Source organism: Lynx rufus, unplaced genomic scaffold, assembly GCF_022079265.1.
Source record: "Lynx rufus isolate CCGP_SWC_20201006 ecotype Redwood Valley unplaced genomic scaffold, mLynRuf1.p SCAF_7, whole genome shotgun sequence".
NCBI lineage: Eukaryota > Metazoa > Chordata > Mammalia > Carnivora > Felidae > Lynx > Lynx rufus.
The window spans coordinates 121,852,501-121,871,682 of record NW_025814889.1 but is presented as its reverse complement, the minus strand read 5'-3'; the positions used below and the strand labels follow the sequence as shown (position 1 = coordinate 121,871,682).

The following is a 19,182-nucleotide window of genomic DNA, read 5'->3' as shown; positions in this document are numbered from 1 at the left end:
AAACCCCAATGAGATACCATTTTACACCTATTAGGATGGCTAGAATTTAAAAAGTGGAAAAGAAGTATAGGTGAGTATGTGAAAAATAAGAACCTTGAAACATTCTTGATGCAAATGTAAAATCGTGGAAAACAGTTTCAGCAAACAATGCAGCTGGAAAACAGTTTGGTAGTTCCTCAAAAAGTTAAACATAGAAAAAAAAAAGTTAAACATAAGAGTTACCATATGATTCAGCAATTCCATTCCTAGGTTTATGCTCCACAAAACTGAAAACATATATTCCCACAAAAACTTGTACACAAACGTTCACAGCACCATTATTCAAATAGCCAAAAAACGAGGACAACTCAAATGTCCATCAACTGATGAATACACAAAACATGGCATATACAACAGAATATTATTCAGTCATAGAAAGGAATGAAGTATTTGATAAATGCTATAACATGAATGAACTCTGAAAACATGCTAAGTAAAATAAGACAAATACTGGAAAAATGTTGTATGGTTCCACTTATATGAAATATCTAGAATAGGCAAACTCATAGAGACAGAAAATAGATTACAGGTTATAAGAGGCTAGGGGAGGGGTGGACTGGGAAGTTATTATTGCTTAATGGGTACAGAGTTTTTGTTTAGGGTGATGAAAATGTTCTGAAATTTGGGTGATCTTTGCAAACCTTGTGAATACACTAAAAGTCACTTAATGTACACTTAAAAACTGTGAATTTTGGGGGTGCCTGGGTGTCTCAATCGGTTGAGCATCAGACTTTGTTCAGGTCATGATCTCACAGTTTGTGAGTTTAAGCCCCGCATCTACCTCTCTGCTTCAGATCCTCTGTCCTGCTCTCTCTCTGCCCTTCCCCCGCTCATACTCTCTCTTTCTCTCCCTCTCTCAAAAATAAACAAACATTAGGGGCGCCTGGGTGGCACAGTCGGTTAAACGTCCGACTTCAGCCAGGTCACGATCTCACGGTCCGTGAGTTCGAGCCCCGCGTCGGGCTCTGGGCTGATGGCTCAGAGCCTGGAGCCTGTTTCCGATTCTGTGTCTCCCTCTCTCTCTGCCCCTCCCCCATTCATGCTCTGTCTCTCTCTGTCCCAAAAATAAATAAACATTGAAAAAAAAAATAAACAAACATTAAAATATTTTTAAAAATTGTGACTTGTAGGGGTGTCTGAGTGCCTCTGTCGGTTGAGTGTCTGACTCTTAATTTCGGCTCAGGTCATAATCAACAGTTTGTGAGTTCTAGCCCTGCGATGGGCTCTGTGCTTACAGTGCAGAGCCTGCTTGGGATTCTCTCGCTTCCTCCCTCTCTCTCTCTGCCCCTCCCTCACTTGAGTGCACTCTCTTTCTCTCTATCTCTCGAAATAAATAAACATTTAAAAATTGTGAATTTTATTGTATGTGAATTACATCTCAATAACCTTTAAAGAGAAACTCTTCAATGTTGGCAAAGTGCATGTCATTGAAAGGAAACATGTGAAATATAATCTAAATCTTGCTTTGTGAAAATCACACACCTAGTTATGATTTCAAAATGCTTCTTAGTTTATTCTGATTTTTATTTTTTAAGTAGTCTCCATGCCCAGTGTGGACCCCAGTGTGGGGCTTGAACTCACAACACTGAGATCAAGACCTGAGCTGAGATCAAGAGTCAGATGCCTAACTGAGCCACCCAGACACCCCAAAATTCTCCTTAGTTTAAAATACAATTATAAATACACAGTATGATAAGCCCTTTTGAAGCTTATATTTATCATATACTTATTATATTTCACAGGTTTCTGCTTCATAGAATAAGATCTGAACGAAAGAATGTAACTTCCACTACGTAATGGAACATATAGAAATGTTTAGTTTCCAGCTTTGGAAACTACAGATTCTTGAGTCATGGTCATGTGTATGAATATCAATTTACCAAATGGATAGATCATGGTTCAGTTACAGAAAGCATCATAATCTAGTTACTCCAGGCCTGGAAGTCAAATGATTAGGGTTGCTTTCCTGGCTGTTTCTTAGGTTGTTTCTACTACATCTGTAATTGAGGTGGTTTTGAGGAATTGAGGTTCCTCCTAGCTTTAAAATTCTGAACTTACTTGATCTTATTGTGATTTTATTTTTTTTCTTTTATTTATTTTTTTTTATTTAATTTTTTTTTCCCAATGTTTATTTATTTTTGGGACAGAGAGAGACAGAGCATGAACGGGGGAGGGGCAGAGAGAGAGGGAGACACAGAATCGGAAGCAGGCTCCAGGCTCTGAGCCATCAGCCCAGAGCCCGACGCGGGGCTCGAACTCGCGAGAACGGACCGCGAGATCGTGACCTGGCTGAAGTCGGACGTTTAACCGACTGCGCCACCCAGGCGCCCCGATCTTATTGTGATTTTAGAGTCAAAGGAGTTTTGAGCTTGTATTGCTTGCTCGGACTGCATTAAAACATTCACATTTTAAAATTTAGTTAATTATTATTGGACCATGAGATTTGAAAAGGATTAAATTGTCCACTCAGCTTTTGATAAATTGGACCAATTGATCTCAGTCTATGGAGAATTAGTATGGAGCAATACCACCACCTGGTGGCTTCTTCTCAAATATGACAACTTTTGTTTGTTTAAGTAGGCTCCACACCCATTGCGGGGCTTAAACTCACAGCCCTGAGATCAAGAGTTGGATGCTCTGCTGACTGAAGCAGCCAAGTGCCCCAACAACCTTCTTTATCTGAACATGATAGTTTGGCCTCTATCAAACTATGACAGGTGGTTTAGATATGCCTACTTTAGGAAACAAGTTTAATAATATTGCACAATATATGTTTATGTTAACTAATGCTTATGGCATTGGCCTTAAGAACTTATAATTCAGCAAATTCTCTCAACAAATATGTTTAGTGCCCAAGTATTAGGACAAAACAGTGAACAAAATAAACAAAAATATTGGCATTCATAGATGTTACATTCTAGTGAGAGGAAGTAGACAAAATATAGGCATAATAGACAAGTAAATTATGTTTAGTGGCAAGTTCTTTTAAAAAATCAGGATGAGGATGGCACACCTGGGTGGCTCAGTTGGTTGGGTGTCTGGCTTCAGCTCAGGTCATGATCTCACAGCTTGTGAGTTCCGGCCCTGCATTGGGCTCTGTGCTGACAGCTCAGAGCCTGGAGCCTGCTTTGGATGTTGTCTCTCCCTCTCTCTGCCCCTCCCCAGCTCACACTGTCTCTGTCTCTTTCTAAAATAAATAAACGTTAAAAAAATTTTAAAAATCAGGATAAGGAGAATGTTGGGTGGGTTGCAGTTTTAAATAGGATGACATTTGAGCAACGACTTGAAAGGTGAGGTCAATTTTACGTGCTTATCTGAAGAATAAAATTACATAGACTTACAACTAAATATTTAGCCTTAATTCTAGCATGCTGCTATAATTCTGCTTCCTCAAGTATCTCTTTTTAGTAAGCAGGAACTGTAATACCAGGCCAATATTAATAGGAATGATTACATTTTGAAAAAGGACATTGAAAAAAAAAAAAGGAAGAAAAAAGAAAAGAAAAAAGAAAAATGATGTTGCCCTAAAGATAAGTATCTTTACTTTGTAATGTCTTTAGTTAATATCAGAAAAGACATAAAATGGTAGCTTTGTTATCTTACTTTTCACAACCTTACCTTTACACATTGAAAATTGTGTTCCTATGAAAGTAGGAACTGCTCTAGTCTTAGGAATTGAGAATTGAGAGAAGGGAAAAGGCAGAAGTGAGATACCACCAATAAATATTAGTTAAGTTTCCCTAAGCTGTTTATGGTTTTGTTATTTATAAGTTTGCCAAGGTACTTTGTAAAATTATTTACATTTTTGGACTTAAATGCTCTTGGGTTAATGAGTGCCTCTAAAAGTTAGAACCTTGAGAGTAGGTACTGTTTTAGACTATGTTGTAGGTGTAGCATAAGGCCTTGAACACAGTAAGTGGTCAGAAAAGTTATTTTATTTGTCCTAAATCTACACTAGAAAAACTTTAAAGATAACATCCTAATATCTTGGGATTTTTCTTTAGGTCAAAGTTTGCTGAGAATGGAGAAGAGTTTTTGATGCAACCAGGAAATGAGATAAAATCTTAACAAAGAGTTAAATGGGTAAATGTAAAAAATAAAGTTTTGATCCAATTGCAGAGGGTTTTTTTTTCCTAAGTTTTATTTATTTATTTTGAGAGAGAGAGGGCGGGACAGAGAGAAAGACAGAGGGAGAGAGAGAATGCCAAGCAGGCTACTCACTATTAGAGCTGACCCCATGAGGGTTAATCTAACCATCCTGGTATCATGACCAGAGCCAAAATCAAGAGTGGGATGCTTAATGGACTGAGCCACACAGGCTCCCCTTTTGCTTGTGTTTTATCATATTATTGTTTCCAAAGGGACTTCTAATTAGGTGCTTAATACACATTATGAAAGGCTGACATGCCATCCAATAGTATTAACAATGGTTTTAAATTTGTAGATAGCACTTCAATTCACACAGTGTCTTCACATAGGTAGGTCTCATTTGCTTATTTGGTTCAGAATATACACTGCAAATATAAAGTTTACAGCATACCTTTCCTTTTAGTTCCTCTTTTTTTAATGTTTGTTTATTGGTGGGGGGGGGGGAGAGAAAAGAGAGTGCACTGGGAAGGGGCAGAGAGAGAGGACACAGAATCTGAAGCAGGCTCCAGGCTCTGAGCTGTCAGCACAGAGCCCCATGCCAGGCTCTAACTCAAGCACTGAGATACCATTACCTGATCAAAGTCATACGCTTAACCGCCTGAGCCACCCAGGCACCCTTCCTTTTAGTTCTTTAAAGGAATTTGTATTTTCACAGAACTACATGCATTATACTGGAAATCTGACATGGACAAAATTTTAAGTAGCAATGGTCAAGATTTGCTAATCTTGACAATCGAATCTTGACAAGCTTGTCAATGCTAATATTGACAAGCTAATTTTGGCAAAGACAGGCAGGGGAAGAGGATGAAGAACAGGAGAAAAAGGTCAGTGGAATCCCAGCCCACTGAAGTCCAACAGCTGGCACATTATAATGCTTACAACACACAGCCTTAAAAAAGGTCCAGGTGTTCAGATAAAGAGTCGCTCAACTCTCTCCTTCTCAAAACAACAAAGATAAAAAAACAAATAAAACCTTCCCTTGCGAGAAAAATTCTGTGAATTTATTAAACTGATAAGAACAGATGCTACACTTGATCTTAGCCAAAAGGCCGAGAAGCGATTTTGTGAATTTATAATTTAGAAGCGGGGAAGGGAGGCGAGGGCAACAGGTAGGTCTAGTTTCAATGCCTAGGCAGCTGGAGAGGTCTGAAAATTGAAACAAAAGTCAGTCCATAAACTTCTGTTGAATGGATGAAAATCTCTGTTATAAATAAAAACATAAAATGCCAAAACCATATTTGGAAGGAGACCCAAGAAAGAGTTTACAACGGTGACTTCTAGGGAGAACTGTGGTATTGTGGCTACGGATCGGTTTACTTTTCTGTGTACCTTTACGAATTAAGACACGCACGCGCAACCTTTAAAAAAAAATTACAGTCTAGGAGAATCCCTTCTTCCCATCGTCCAAGTACTGCTTCCTTTCTCCCAATACAATTCCCTGTCAAAACCGGCATTACTGTCGACAGACGCCCCTGGAAGGAACCAGCCCGCCCGCACTGCCAAGCACACAAAGCTGGTCAGGTGCTCAGAATTAGGTGGAAGAACGGAGTGAAGGGCTCTAACGCTGACCAAGCACGCCAATGCGACACTAAAAAACTCCAGTTAGCGACCTCAGGCGTAAGGCTGCTTTGCATTGGCGGCGCGGGGCTCTTCCTATTATTATTACGTAGTCCTATTTCCGTGTGGGAGAGAGAACCCAAGGAAAGGTGCTTCGCCCCCGCAGGACGCTTCAGGACCTGCAACTTCTGCCACGCTGCACCCGATGCCTGCGTCCAGTCGACTGGCTGCTGCATCGAGGCCCAACTCGAATTTTTGGGTGACAGATTCGCCACTTTTGGGGGTCAGAATTTAAAAGGAAAATTCGAATTTCCCTGTTTGGGAAGCCCTTTCAACAAGAAAATAGAAGCAGGAGAAACTTGGGGTCCTTGAATATTTTTTATCCTTTGGCTTTCACCTTGCGCGCCCGGGACTTTTGTCGAAAGCGACGACGCGGACGCTCAGGTCGCCGTTCCCGGCGCGTAGTCGCAGCGGCCCGTCGCTCCCGCCCCCGCCGGGAGTCCGACGTGGAAGTTGCTGGCGGACCGGACTTCCAAGGAAACCGCTTCCGAGCCGGAGCCGGAGCCGGAGGCCGAGGCTTGCAGAGGTGGCGGCGCCGAGGCTCGAATAGGAGTCGCTGCCGAGGCCGGGGCCTGTCTCTAACCACCAACAAGGGCGGACAGGCGGTTCATCATGGGTGAGGATCTGAGTAGGGCGCCCGGGCGCGCTCGAGGGGCTTCGGCCCGAGGGCCGGGGTCTGGAGGAGAGGGGTCGGCCTGGGAAGCTCGGAGTAGCCAGCTTTTCAGGGGCAGGTCGGTGAGGACTTAACTCACCTTGGCTGTTCGCCTGTGGGAGTGGACCCTGCCTCGAGCGTTCCCTCTGCCCTCGCTCCTGTCCCCTTTATCCCAAAAGGGTCAGGGGGCGGGGGCGGCGCAGGTCCGCCCGGCGCTGCGGCCGGGGGAACCCGGCCCCGAGACCTTTCCCCTGGCCATGAACTTTTCTCTGTCCCTCTCAGACCCAGCTCGATTTGGGGGTCAGAGTTAGTCTTGGGAAGCTTGGCAACTTGTCAGTCGCAGGTGCGCTGAGGTTTCTTGCGTGAAAAATAAGATTTGACCCCACAGTAGAAGCGTGATTCTCTTCCTGGTCGCTGGAACTGCGTCAGTGTAAAAAATCTAAAGGGAACTGTTGCTCATAATGTTTTTAGTCCGCTTCTTATTTGCCTGCTTGCTGTAGCTTTTCATGTAGATAATAGAGTAATGTGGAGAAGGAAATGGGGAGGGTAGTGGTCATAACTGGTCAGTGAGTGAAATTTTAATCTCGTTTTTTTGGAGTGCTGGTTGAGGGAACTACATTGTCATCACAAGTACCAACCGAAGAAGCCTCCCTCCCCGCTGAAACCCAAATGGAAGTGCAGATTTTTAAACTGGTTTACACCTCTCCAAATGGTGCACGTTCGATGACTGACTTTAATTCCTCTACGATTTTCTGGGGGGATTTACCTACCCTGGAATATCACAGGCGCTTTCCTGCTTTTTTTCCATAACTCCTTTCATTTTTTTTTTTTTAAGGTTTTCTTTTTAAGTACTTTCTACATCCAGGACGGGGCTGGAACTTACAACCCCAAGATGGAGTAGCCTGTTGTACCTACTGAGCCAGCCAGGCGCCCCAGTTTTGTTTTTTTTTAAGGTGTAAAAAGGTACTATGGATTTTGTCAAGTCACACCCCTTCTGCTACACTTTCTTTCCCAGGGTTCTCTGGCCCGTGGTGTCTTCATTTTTCCAGACTTGCAGCTCTTAATTGTGCCATTTCTTTGTCAAATAACCATGTATCGTGTGGCATCGCTTCTGTTGTCAACTTTTTTTTATATTGTTAATGTAACTTTCAGTCTTCTCTAATGGCTTTTGGTGGAGAAGGCCCAAAGTGCTTTTTTCTGGAATCATTAAAGAAAAAATGTATTTTAAAAAAGCTTCTTTATTTTGTTGTAAAAAGAATAATACTCTAAATCACCATTTATTTAAACACAATCCAAATGAATCAATACCTTAATCTGTTACCAGCAGGCCCTGCTGAGACAAAGGATAATTTTTTTAATTTTAATTTTTTCCAGGTTTCTTGAGGTATGAATGGCAAAATTGCATATATTTAAGTATGACGTTTTGATATATATAATATATATACACATTGTGAAATGACTACCGTAATCAAGCTAATTAATACATCCTTTTTTGTGTGTGGTGAGAACACTTCCAGATCTACTCTCTTAGCAAATTTCAACTGTACAATACATTGTTATTAATTGTAGTTACCATGCTGTTAATTAGGTCTCCAGAAATTACTACTATTGTAAGGAAAGTTTGTACCCTTGACATCTCTCCCATTTCCCCCACTCCCCCAGCATCTGATGACTACCATTCTACTCTGTTCACAAGTGCTTTTATATTACACAGTACCTTGCATATAGGAAGCTTTCTGGAAATATTTCAAGATACATTGAATGTAGCTTTATTATTTTTTTAAATGAGTTTTCTGCCAAAAGTAGGTTTTGTTATTTTGGGCTTCTGTGCCTCAATTTATTTTGCTAATTCTATCGCTTACAGAGAAATCTCAGTGATTGAAGGTAGTTATCATGGTGCTACTGTACAATGATAATAATTGCTTTTCATATGTAAGGATCTCATTGTCCCAGTGTCATTCTTATTTGTCCTTTGGTGTTTAGGGGTTGTGAGGAGATCATGCTAAGGTATCCATATTCTCATGATTAGAAAGTGAGCTTCATGAGGAAGGTAGTCCTATTTCTCTTATGCTGCAATGTATCTTCTGTGCCTTCCTAATACAGTATCTAGGACATAGTGACGATCAGTAATTACTTGTTTGGTGTTGAATAATGTATATCATTGGGAGCAAACTTAATGAACCTATGAATCAAGGAAAATACTATAGTATTATTTAATTTGGCATAGCTTTAATTTTTTTTTCCTTGAGAGAGAGCCTGTGACAGTGGGGGAGGGGTCCTGGGAAAGGGAGAGAATCTTAAGGAGGCTCCAAGCCCAGTGCGGAGGCCCACCTGGAGCTGGATCTCATGAACCTGAGAAGATCATGACCTGAGCCGAAATCAAGAGTCTGATGCTTAACCAACTGAGCCATCCAGGCACCCCTGGTATAGCTTAAAAAGGGCGAGATTAAATGTTCTGTGGACCTAGTTCAGAAAATGATAATACATTTTTTCTTTTATTATTTTTTTCAGGTGGCTTTTTCTCAAGTATTTTTTCCAGTCTGTTTGGAACCCGGGAAATGAGGATTTTAATTTTGGGATTAGATGGAGCAGGAAAAACTACAATTTTGTACAGATTACAGGTTGGAGAAGTCGTTACTACGATTCCTAGTAAGTGTTAGTATGATAAACGAATTGTAGGGGTTTTTGTTTTCCATCTAACATAACTTTATTTCTGAATAAGTAATTCATATAATAAGTTAATGTTAAGGTTTGTAAACTTCTAGTGTGGGCATAATATTGATAACATTTTTCATAAATTTAGAGGCATTTTGTAAACCCCTGTGCATGGCTGGGTTTTGCTGTTTAAAGCTAATTTTAAAAGTTGGATAGAGTTAAGGCACTTAATCTCATTGAGGGCTAGTATCTTTATTGATAAAATGAAGATAATAAATATACCCACTGACTTTGAGGGGGGAATAAGTGAAATATATAAAATACTTTGTAAACCTGTTTAAAGAATTATATAGATGTTAAGTGATACTATTGCATCTGAAGTGCTTTTTTTCCCCCCGTATGTTACTATTTATATATATATGTATTTTAAACTTTATTTATTTTTGAGAGACAGAATGTGAGTAGGGGAGGAGCAGAGAGAGAGGGAGACACAGAATCTGAAGCAGGCTCCAGGCTCCAAGCTGTCAGCACAGAGCCTGATGCAGGGCCTGAACCCACGAACCATGAGATTGTGACCTGAGCTGAAGTCAGACGCTCAATCACGCTCGATAGACTGAGCCACCCAGGCACCCCTATTTGTTATTATTTTAATAAGATTTGTTTCTCTTAAGGAATTCATTGCTTTTAAAGATCTGAGTTGAAGAGATTGACTATTGAATTAATCTGGTACCTGAAAATATCGAGAAAAGAAACACCTCAACTTTAAATCAGTTGTTGATATCTTAGAGGAATATTCTCAAATAATCCTGTTTTACTACATGAGAAAACTATTATTTATACTTTTTTTTATTTGTTGGCCTGAATTGACTTCGAGAAGATTAATATATTAAACTAAGTTTAAGAGTTTGTTGAAGAGTATTTTAAATTATGCCTCTAAAATCACTGTCATGCAAGGTATTTCTATATTTAGTAGTATTTAAATTTCCAGATTAAAAGAGAAAAAGGTCTAGCTTTTATGAAAGAAGAACCTTTTAAGCTCTGTGGCATCTGATTTATTTTTGCCACCATCAGTAAATTTCAGTTCCCTTGATTTTTGCTTCTCAAAATTGCCCATCTCTGCAGTGGTTAAGTCTTGGTGGCCCCTGCAGTGCACACAGCCCAGTGGATTGCATTTCAGGGAACACACTTTACAGCCCACCCTTGTCCTTTGCATATAAAAAGTGTTATCGAGGTAAATATGGTGATTACACTCCTACCTAATTCTAAGGGACACATCATGTACTTGCACTTGATCTTAGCCAAAAGGCTGAGAAGCAGTTCATATACTTGCTTTTTAATTTTCCACTCAGGTTTATTATAGTTACTTTTTAGTTGTGATAGGCATACTTACGTAAACTTATTAGCATCATTTACCAATGTAGACTTAAATTTAAAACAAAAATTGTCCAGTTATAGCTATGTCATTTTTTACTTTGTTTTAAAGATTATGAAATCTTATTTAAAAAAAATTTTTTTTAATGTTTTTATTTATTTTTGAGACAGAGACAAAGCATGAGCAGGGGAGAGGCAGAGAGAGCACGAGACACAGAATCCAAAGCAGGCTCCAGGCTCTGAGCTGTCAGCACAGAGTCCGACATGGGGCTTGAACTCATGGACTGTGAGATCATGACCTGAGCTGAAATCAGACACTTAACTGACCGAGCCACCCAGGTGCCCCAAGATTATGAAATCTTATTAATCCAAATTTTTCAGCATCTTCTCCACTTTCCTTAGGTTCCTTTCAATGAAAATAGTAGTATCCTGCCTTAGCCATATGGTGCCACACCTCCACCTAAAAAGAATGGCAGGGAAAAGAGATGAGACACCTCCCATCTGAGCATCCAACCATGACCTTATACAAATGAGCTCTTGAGGAAGTCTGCAGAGAGTCTGTGAGATTGCCACCCTTAGAGAACCCAGTTTCTATAAAGTGGTATACAGCTTTTGCTGAATCCTTAACCACTGAAGCTTAAAATGTTGGCTTTCTTGGTTTTGTTCCATTTATATTTGCTACCTATCAAAATTCCATTTTTTTTTTGTAATACATCTACATCTGTTCTTTCTAAGCATAACTTTCTGAACACTTTTGTATGCCAGGATTGTATTATATGGAGAGTTTAACATAGTAGACTTCCCACTGAGCTAAAAATTCTGTATTTGTAGAGGTAATGGGATTCTTATATAATCTGAAAGTGGTACTGATCTTGCTAATTGATTGTGTGTGTTTGTGTGTGTGTAGCACAACTGTTTTATATTAAATGGAATAATATTTCAACCAGTAATGTGATTCAGTGGTAATTCATTAATTGCTAAGATGCAGTTAGATTGGATACTTTGAAGGTAGAATGCATTAGTCTACATATACTACTGATTTTGATTTCTCTTCTAGCTATTGGATTTAATGTTGAGACAGTAACATACAAAAACCTTAAATTCCAAGTCTGGGATTTGGGAGGACAGACAAGTATCAGGTATGGTACAAAGACCAGATTACTTTCTAGTATTGAATGTTTATTGGCCCTTTAAGGGTGAAGAGCAGTAAACCCAAATATGTCTTCTTTTGTAATTTAACAATTATTTATTTTTGAGAGATAGAGTGTGAGCAGGGGAGGGGCAGAGAGAAAGAGAGACACAGATTCTGAAGCAGGCTCTAGGCTCTGAGCTGTCAGCACAGAGCCAAATGCAGGTCTCGAACTCACGAACCGTGAGATCATGACCTGAGCCAAAGTCGGACACTTAACCGACTGAGCCACCTAAATGCCCCTCTTTTGTAATTTAAAATAAGGAAGAATTTCCTGTTCTCTCAATTGAATTAAAATTTAAGGAAGCCAGTTTTCCAGATACCACCTAAATGAAAAAAATTTTCAGGAAAATCCCAAGACCTAATTACTTGGGGAGTTTTTAACTAAAAATCCTCATTTAGTCAGTCACTTTGTCTATAAGACAGACTGTTTTGGATTTTATAAAAATACCTTTCAGCCCACCATTTAGTGTTTAATGTGAACATAGATGCCTTCTGGAACGCAGGTCTCCTGGCTAGCATTCTGTGCTTGGCATGGCAACTGTGAATGTTTGGTGACTGTCAGTGGTTGCTCACTGTGGTGCCTGCCATCTTAAAACATGGGTAGTGCAGTCTCCAAATATCCTGCTGCCTTTTTTACTCATTTTATTTATTTTTTAAAAAGTTTATTTATTTTGAGAGAAGGGAGAGTGCAAGTGGGGGAGGGGCAGAGAGAGAGGGGGAGAGAGAATCCCAAGCAGGCTCCGTGCTGTCAGTGCAGAGCCCAATGTGGGGCTCAATTCTAGGAACCGTGAGATGATGATATGAACCAAAATCAAGAGTCAGACACCCAAGCAACTGAGCCACCCAGGTGCCCCTAACTTGTTTTATTTTTTGAACCACTTTTGAGGCCCTCTCTAATTTTAGCCATTTCTACCTCATGAAGTCTTTAGTAGTCAACTTAATGTCTGTTATATAAAATCATACTAAAAGTTTTTTTTTTTTTAAATTTTTTTTTTTTTCTACGTTTATTTATTTTGGGGACAGAGAGAGACAGAGCATGAATGGGGGAGGGGCAGAGAGAGAGGGAGACACAGAATCGGAAACAGGCTCCAGGCTCTGAGCCATCAGCCCAGAGCCTGACGTGGGGCTCGAACTCCCGGACCGCGAGATCGTGACCTGGCTGAAGTCGGACGCTTAACCGACTGCGCCACCCAGGCGCCCCAATACTAAAAGTTTTTTTAAGAACCCATTTCTTAAGGAGTTCCTAGTTAAAGATTTATAAGATATAACAATAAGGTCTGGTATAACTTTATCTTAGTACATTTAGTGATTTAGGTTGATTATAAATGTCTTCTCTTAGCCTGAAGTCTGAAACTCCTCGATCCTGTGATTTAATGTTTATCATTCCACCCCCATCCCATCTGAAGGATGTGATACATATCCTTCAGAAACAGTGAATCATTATGGCATTAATTCTTTCATGGGTGGGGAAGATTGGCATATAAGCCCCCCACCTCCCATCATTGCCAAGTCCTAGCACATAAATTAACATAGCAGGTTCTTTTTCTTTCAAATAATAATATATTCTCCCTTGCTGAATTTTCTTTAGGCCATACTGGAGATGTTACTATTCAAACACAGATGCAGTCATTTATGTGGTAGACAGTTGTGACCGAGACCGAATTGGCATTTCCAAATCAGAGTTAGTTGCCATGTTGGAGGTAAGAAAACTTTATTCAGATGTGGGGAAATCTTTTACATTTGCTTGCTGCTCTCATTATTACCACATGCAGGAATAATGAAAAGGAAAGCAGGAATTTTTTTTCCCCTCATGCCTTTAGTATCATTTTCTTTTATGCAAATTATTTCCTATTCCAGAAATTCTATTGGAAAGAGGGATGGAGACCAAAAACAAAACAAAACAAAAGAGAAACAAAGAATCCAGCCTTGTAACTTTAAACTAGATTCCTTGATTTCTAGGAAGCTCAGAGCTGAACTCTTTCTAAACTGAAGGAACTATTTTAAGTTACTTTTATGAAGTGCTTTCTATAGAATGTTCTGTTTCTACTTGTATTTCTAGTTGTATAAATTAGCTTAGAGAAGCAGATAAGGGTATACATAGTAAGCATATTTGTTTGTTTTAGAATTTCTGGGTATTTGGCACAACTTTGATCCTTGTTTACCTCTTCCAGCTTTATTGTTCTTTACTCTTGCCTGTGTTTCCAGTGCTTCAGCCGTAGTGACCTTTCTGTTCTTTGGATACACTGAGCCAGCACACTGGACACTTGGTTGAGGGCTCTTTGCACTTGTTCATCTTTCTGCTTGTAGTGCTTTTCCTCCAAATCTGCATGGCTCCTTCTTGACATGTTTTATCTCATGTTTCTGTTCCAGAGAGGAAGCTCAGTTATTTTCTAAACTTATCCTACTTTATTTTTTGTACCACTTACTGTTTCCGTAATTTAATTTAATTTATTTTAAAATCTGTTTTTCTTTTTAAATTTTTTATTTTATAGATAGAGAGCATGAGTTGGGGAGAGGGGCAAAGGGGGAGAAAGAGAGACTCTTAAGCAGGCTCCACACACAGTGCAGAGTCCAACATGGGGCTTGATCCCATGACCCTGGAATCATGACCAGAGCTGAAACCAAGAGTGGGACACTTAACCGACTGAGCCACCCAGGTGCCCCTCTTTCCTTTATTTTAAAATATATTTGTTTACTTATATAAATCTCCCAACCTAAATGTAAGTTCTTTGAGTTTACCCTAATATCCCTGATGTGTAGAACAGCATATAGCACTTACTAAAAACTCAATACATTGTATTCACTGAAGTTTATGGAATAAAAATTTATTGGCTAACTGAATTCAGAGGATGCATTAAATAATCAAAAGTTCAAAAAAATCTCCAATTGCTAAATAAGCTTTTCATATGCACTAATGGTTAATTTAAGTAATAATGACATTGCCTTATGCTTGAGAAAATTAGATACCTAAGTTTCCTTTTCCTACCAAAACTATGATTCTGAAGTATCTAATCATTGAATGTTTAAGTTCTAGGCCATTTGATTACCTACATAGAAGCTTTCTGAGAATGCTTTAGACTTCTGATTTCCTGATTACTGACTTAATGGCTGAGTTATAAAGTGAAGACCTAATAGTTTCAAACTTTTGCTTAATTTTTTTTACAACATAGCATCATATTTATCATAAGAGCTTCTTAGACCAAAATCAAGTATAAGGAATTTTAAGGGACCATTTAAGTGCTTTTAGTATAATGGATTTTTAAAAAAAGGTTTGTTTAGGTGTAAGTCACATGGTGTAATTGATTTTTATCATATAAAGTACTGCATAAAGGAAATGGATTATTAACTTAAGTTTGTAATTCTTGTGCTGGTTTATTATTTGTGATATTAGAATTTGACTTGTATAATCATGAGAAAGAACTAAAAATTATATTCATTTTTAGGAAGTAACTTGTTTCAGTCAATATATATAATGTAAAGTACATATAGCATGTGAGTCGGGTCTATTATCTATTGCATTAAAACTTACAGGCATATAAATCAATTTAAGTTTTCCCATTTTTGTATGCAAAAATACATTCTAAATGGAGTAAGAATGAAATGTAAAGAATGGAAATTGTTAACTCCAAGAATATGGAAGTGAATATGTTTAAAATTTCTGGATAGGGAAGGTCCTTCTAAATCAAAGGATTGGAAGGAATTAGAAAAGATAGATTTAATTATATTAATACAAACAAAAACCTCGCAAATACAACTTAGGGTAAAGCAGGGAACCAGGACATAGTTTCATAACCAGTGACTAAGGATTTGTGTTCTTAATCATATCAAGACCTTTTGCAAATAAATAGAAAACTGAACAGAAGGAATGAATCTGCAGTGCACAAGAGAAAACTATATTCTAATAATATTTGCATTTCTTATACTCTGGTAATAAATAAGCATTTAATGACATGCTATGTTTGGAAAAATATACTATACATAGATACATATTTCTAATTCTTTCAGGGCTGCATTGAAGACTGGTACTGTTATACACTGTTGGTGGAGTCTAAATTGTTAAAAACCTTTCTGGAAAGCAGTTTATTTTATTAAAAAAAAAATTTTTTTTTTAACGTTTATTTATTTTTGAGACAGAGAGAGACAGAGCATGAACAGGGGAGGGGCAGAGAGAGAGGGAGACACAGAATCTGACACAGGCTCCAGGCTCTGAGCTGTCAGCACAGAGCCCGATGCGGGGCTCGAACTCACGGACCGTGAGATCATGACCTGAGCCGAAGCCGGACGCTTAACTGACCAAGCCACCCAGGCGCCCCGAAAGCAGTTTATTAATACATATAATAGGAGCCTAAAAAAATTCATACTCTGATTCTATTTTTAGAGAATTTGTTAAAGAAAAAGATTTCTGTGTAATGACTGCATCCCTTAGGTTTCTATAGTAGTCAAGGAAAAAGAATCTAGTAAGAATTTCTGGAGAACAGTTACATAGTGTATGGTGCATGCATTCATAGTGCAGAGTATATTTAACCATTAAATTTTTTTAAAAATTTTTTAAAAATATTTTCTTATGTTTGTTTTTGAGAGCAAGTGCACACGTGCGTGTGTGAGAGAGGGGCAGAGAAAGAGGGAGACAGAGGATCCTAAGTGGCCTCTGCACTGACAGCAGAGGGCTTGATGTGGGGCCTGAACAAACGAGCCGCGAGATCAAGACCTGAGCTGAAGTTGGACACTTAACTGAGCCACTCAGGCGCCCCATTAAATTTTTTTTTTTTTTGAAAAAATTTTGGTTGTTTGGATAAATATCCATGATACAATGTTTATTATTTTTTAAAAATATTTTTTAATGTTCATTTATTATTGAGAGAGTGTGAGCAGGGGAGGAGCAGAGAGGGAAGGAGACAGATTTGGAAGCAGGCTCCAGGCTCTCAGCCGTCAGCACAGAGCCTGATGCAGGGCTTGAACTCACAAACTGTGAGATCATGACCTGAGCCACAGTTGGACGCTTAACCAACTGAGCCACCCAGGTGCCCCAAATGTTTATTTTTTTAGAGCAGAGTATAGAACTGTGTGTATATATATTGATCTTCAAATATGTAAATGTATTTACTAAATAAACTATAAGTATCTAAATTACAAAGCAATAGAAAATACCCACAGTGTTAACAGTGATCATATTTGGAAGATAGGATTATGGATGAAGTTTGTTTTCTTCATTCTTCTCTGTAATTTCAAATAATTTATAAAGAACATCATATATTCATAATTAGGAAATATACTTTTAAAATAATGTATTTGTTAGCATTTTCCCCCAAATTGAAGGGGGCAAATTGATGAGAAAAAATTAAGTAGCTTCTATTTTATTTAGGAAGAAGAGCTGAGAAAAGCCATTTTGGTGGTGTTTGCAAATAAGCAGGACATGGAGCAGGCCATGACTCCCTCAGAGATGGCAAATTCACTTGGGTTACCTGCATTGAAGGACCGAAAATGGCAAATATTCAAAACTTCAGCAACCAAAGGCACTGGCCTTGATGAGGCAATGGAATGGTTAAGTATCATGTTTCTAGAAGCCATTTGTGCATTTGTTTGTGTGTGCAGGTGTGCATATGTGTGATTTCCCTGTAGTCTTAAGGACAAAATTCAGATTACTTAGCAGCATATCAAATTAAGTTCCTCAAGCCTTTTCTTCCACTGGCCTTCATATACATTGGCTTTTATTTCAGCCACACCCACCTGATTATAGTTAGATAAGCCACCTCTCTGCCATTTTTTTTTTTTTTTAGCTTTTTTCCTTCTTTACCTCATCCTCCAGTTCCTTATCCTTTAGTACTTAGATTAAGACTGTCTTCTTCTCAAGAACCTTTCCTTGCACCTCTCCGTGCCCAATGCCTACCGCACATGTAGGTATCCTTGTCACAGACCAGTAGTAATGTAGTAGTTATACTGTCTTATAATTGATTTGTGATCTGCTCATTAGGTTTTCAGCTCCATGAGGACTGAGAATAGTTTTCACCTCTGAATTATCCACATCTGGCCTTGCTGCAGTAGTTACAGCCTGGAAAGTAGATATTTGGTCTTTTTTTTTTTTTTTTTATTCATTCAGAGCATAGATAAAAGTAAAAGCTAAGAGAGGCCTTCTTCGAAATTGAGTCCATAACTTTATTCTTCTGATGTAACTATCTTAGCTTTCATCATTTAAAGTGCTTTGGAATCCACTTCCAGTATAAAACCTACTATAAATGATCATGTTTTATACCTGAAAGTTTGAGGTTAATTTTATGAAACTGTTCATTTTCTTTTCACAGGTTGGTTGAAACATTAAAGAGCAGACAGTAATTCAGTCACTTCCATTCCTCTGAAATGAAAACTACATCACATATCCCTTTGGAAACAGTTAAGTGTGCTTCGTGCTACTAAATGTTAAAACTCTGTGATTGTTGGCATATACTGAACTGACTGCAATATTTGTAATAAATATAAGTATTCGGTTGGAAGGGTAGCTTACCATGATTGAACCAACTGAATGTCTGTTTTGTGTAATGTAAAATCCTTCCTTTCTTGTGTTAAGTATATATATTCTATTTGTATGGAATTCTTATTCAAATAGAGTCCTATTAAAGAATGTATTCTCATTGAGGAAAATACCCTCCTATTTTTGAATCAGTGGTTGCATCTTGTTTGTATAAACACTAATAAATATCTTAACTCATATATTTCCCTCTAAAATGAATTAAGTTTTTTCCAGAGATTAGATTCAATAGGCTAGGAACATAGTGTGAGTTAATATGTCTTCATTTGCTTAATGACTACTTTATTTAAGCTGTTTTGTTTAAAAGCTTTTGGTTATAGGCATGAAGCTGAAGTAATTATTTTGGCAGTTAAAACCTCACTCACCTCTGTAATTGTCATGTTATAGTACCATATAGTTGTTGGAAAATTTTTACATATAGGAACTCTGTCATACAGGTAGCACCAGTTGTAATGTCTTCATTTTATGGATGTGGACCCAAGATTTTGATGAGTTGGCTTGCTCAGGATCACCTGCTAGTGAGGTGGGAACAGGACTCAAAGTGAGATTTCAGGGTCAGAAGCTTGTCCCATAAACTGTACCATTAATTCCTGAAAATGTCAACACTGGCAACACAGACAACTGTAACTGCTTAAACAAAATTATGCTAATTGAAGTAGACACAATACATTTAAAATAATTTCTGTAAATTTGTCTATACTAGTAGAGGTAGTAAAAACACTCCTAAATGGTTATATTTGATGGAATCCATAACATATTAAAGGAAATTGAAAAAAATCTATTTTAAGAAGCATTGTAAAAGATGTCTTGACTGTCTTTCATTTCTTTTATCTATAATTGGACATGTAAATTTGGTGAAAAGTAAAAAATTAGTGGTTATACAGGGAGAAATTAAGCATTCTTGGTTTTAAAAAAAATACACTTACTACTAGGCTATCAAAAAGTTATGTTCAAAGGAACTTTTCAAACTATCCAGTCTACTAC

General features: G+C 38.3%; 1 protein-coding gene and 1 pseudogene across 1 annotated transcript; one reads left to right on the top strand and one right to left on the bottom strand.

The window, feature by feature from the left end:
- Window positions 1-5,082: 5,082 nt before the first annotated feature.
- On the bottom strand, window positions 5,083-5,249 carry LOC124502833 (uncharacterized; annotated as a pseudogene).
- A 981-nt stretch (window positions 5,250-6,230) lies between these two features.
- Window positions 6,231-18,570, top strand: ARL1 (ADP ribosylation factor like GTPase 1). Its single transcript, XM_047065769.1, has 6 exons — window positions 6,231-6,421; window positions 8,969-9,106; window positions 11,541-11,622; window positions 13,264-13,375; window positions 17,038-17,216; window positions 17,975-18,570. Exons 1-6 carry the CDS (start codon window positions 6,418-6,420, stop codon window positions 18,003-18,005), a joined length of 546 nt encoding a protein of 181 aa, XP_046921725.1. The 5' UTR covers window positions 6,231-6,417; the 3' UTR covers window positions 18,006-18,570.
- Window positions 18,571-19,182: the final 612 nt, after the last annotated feature.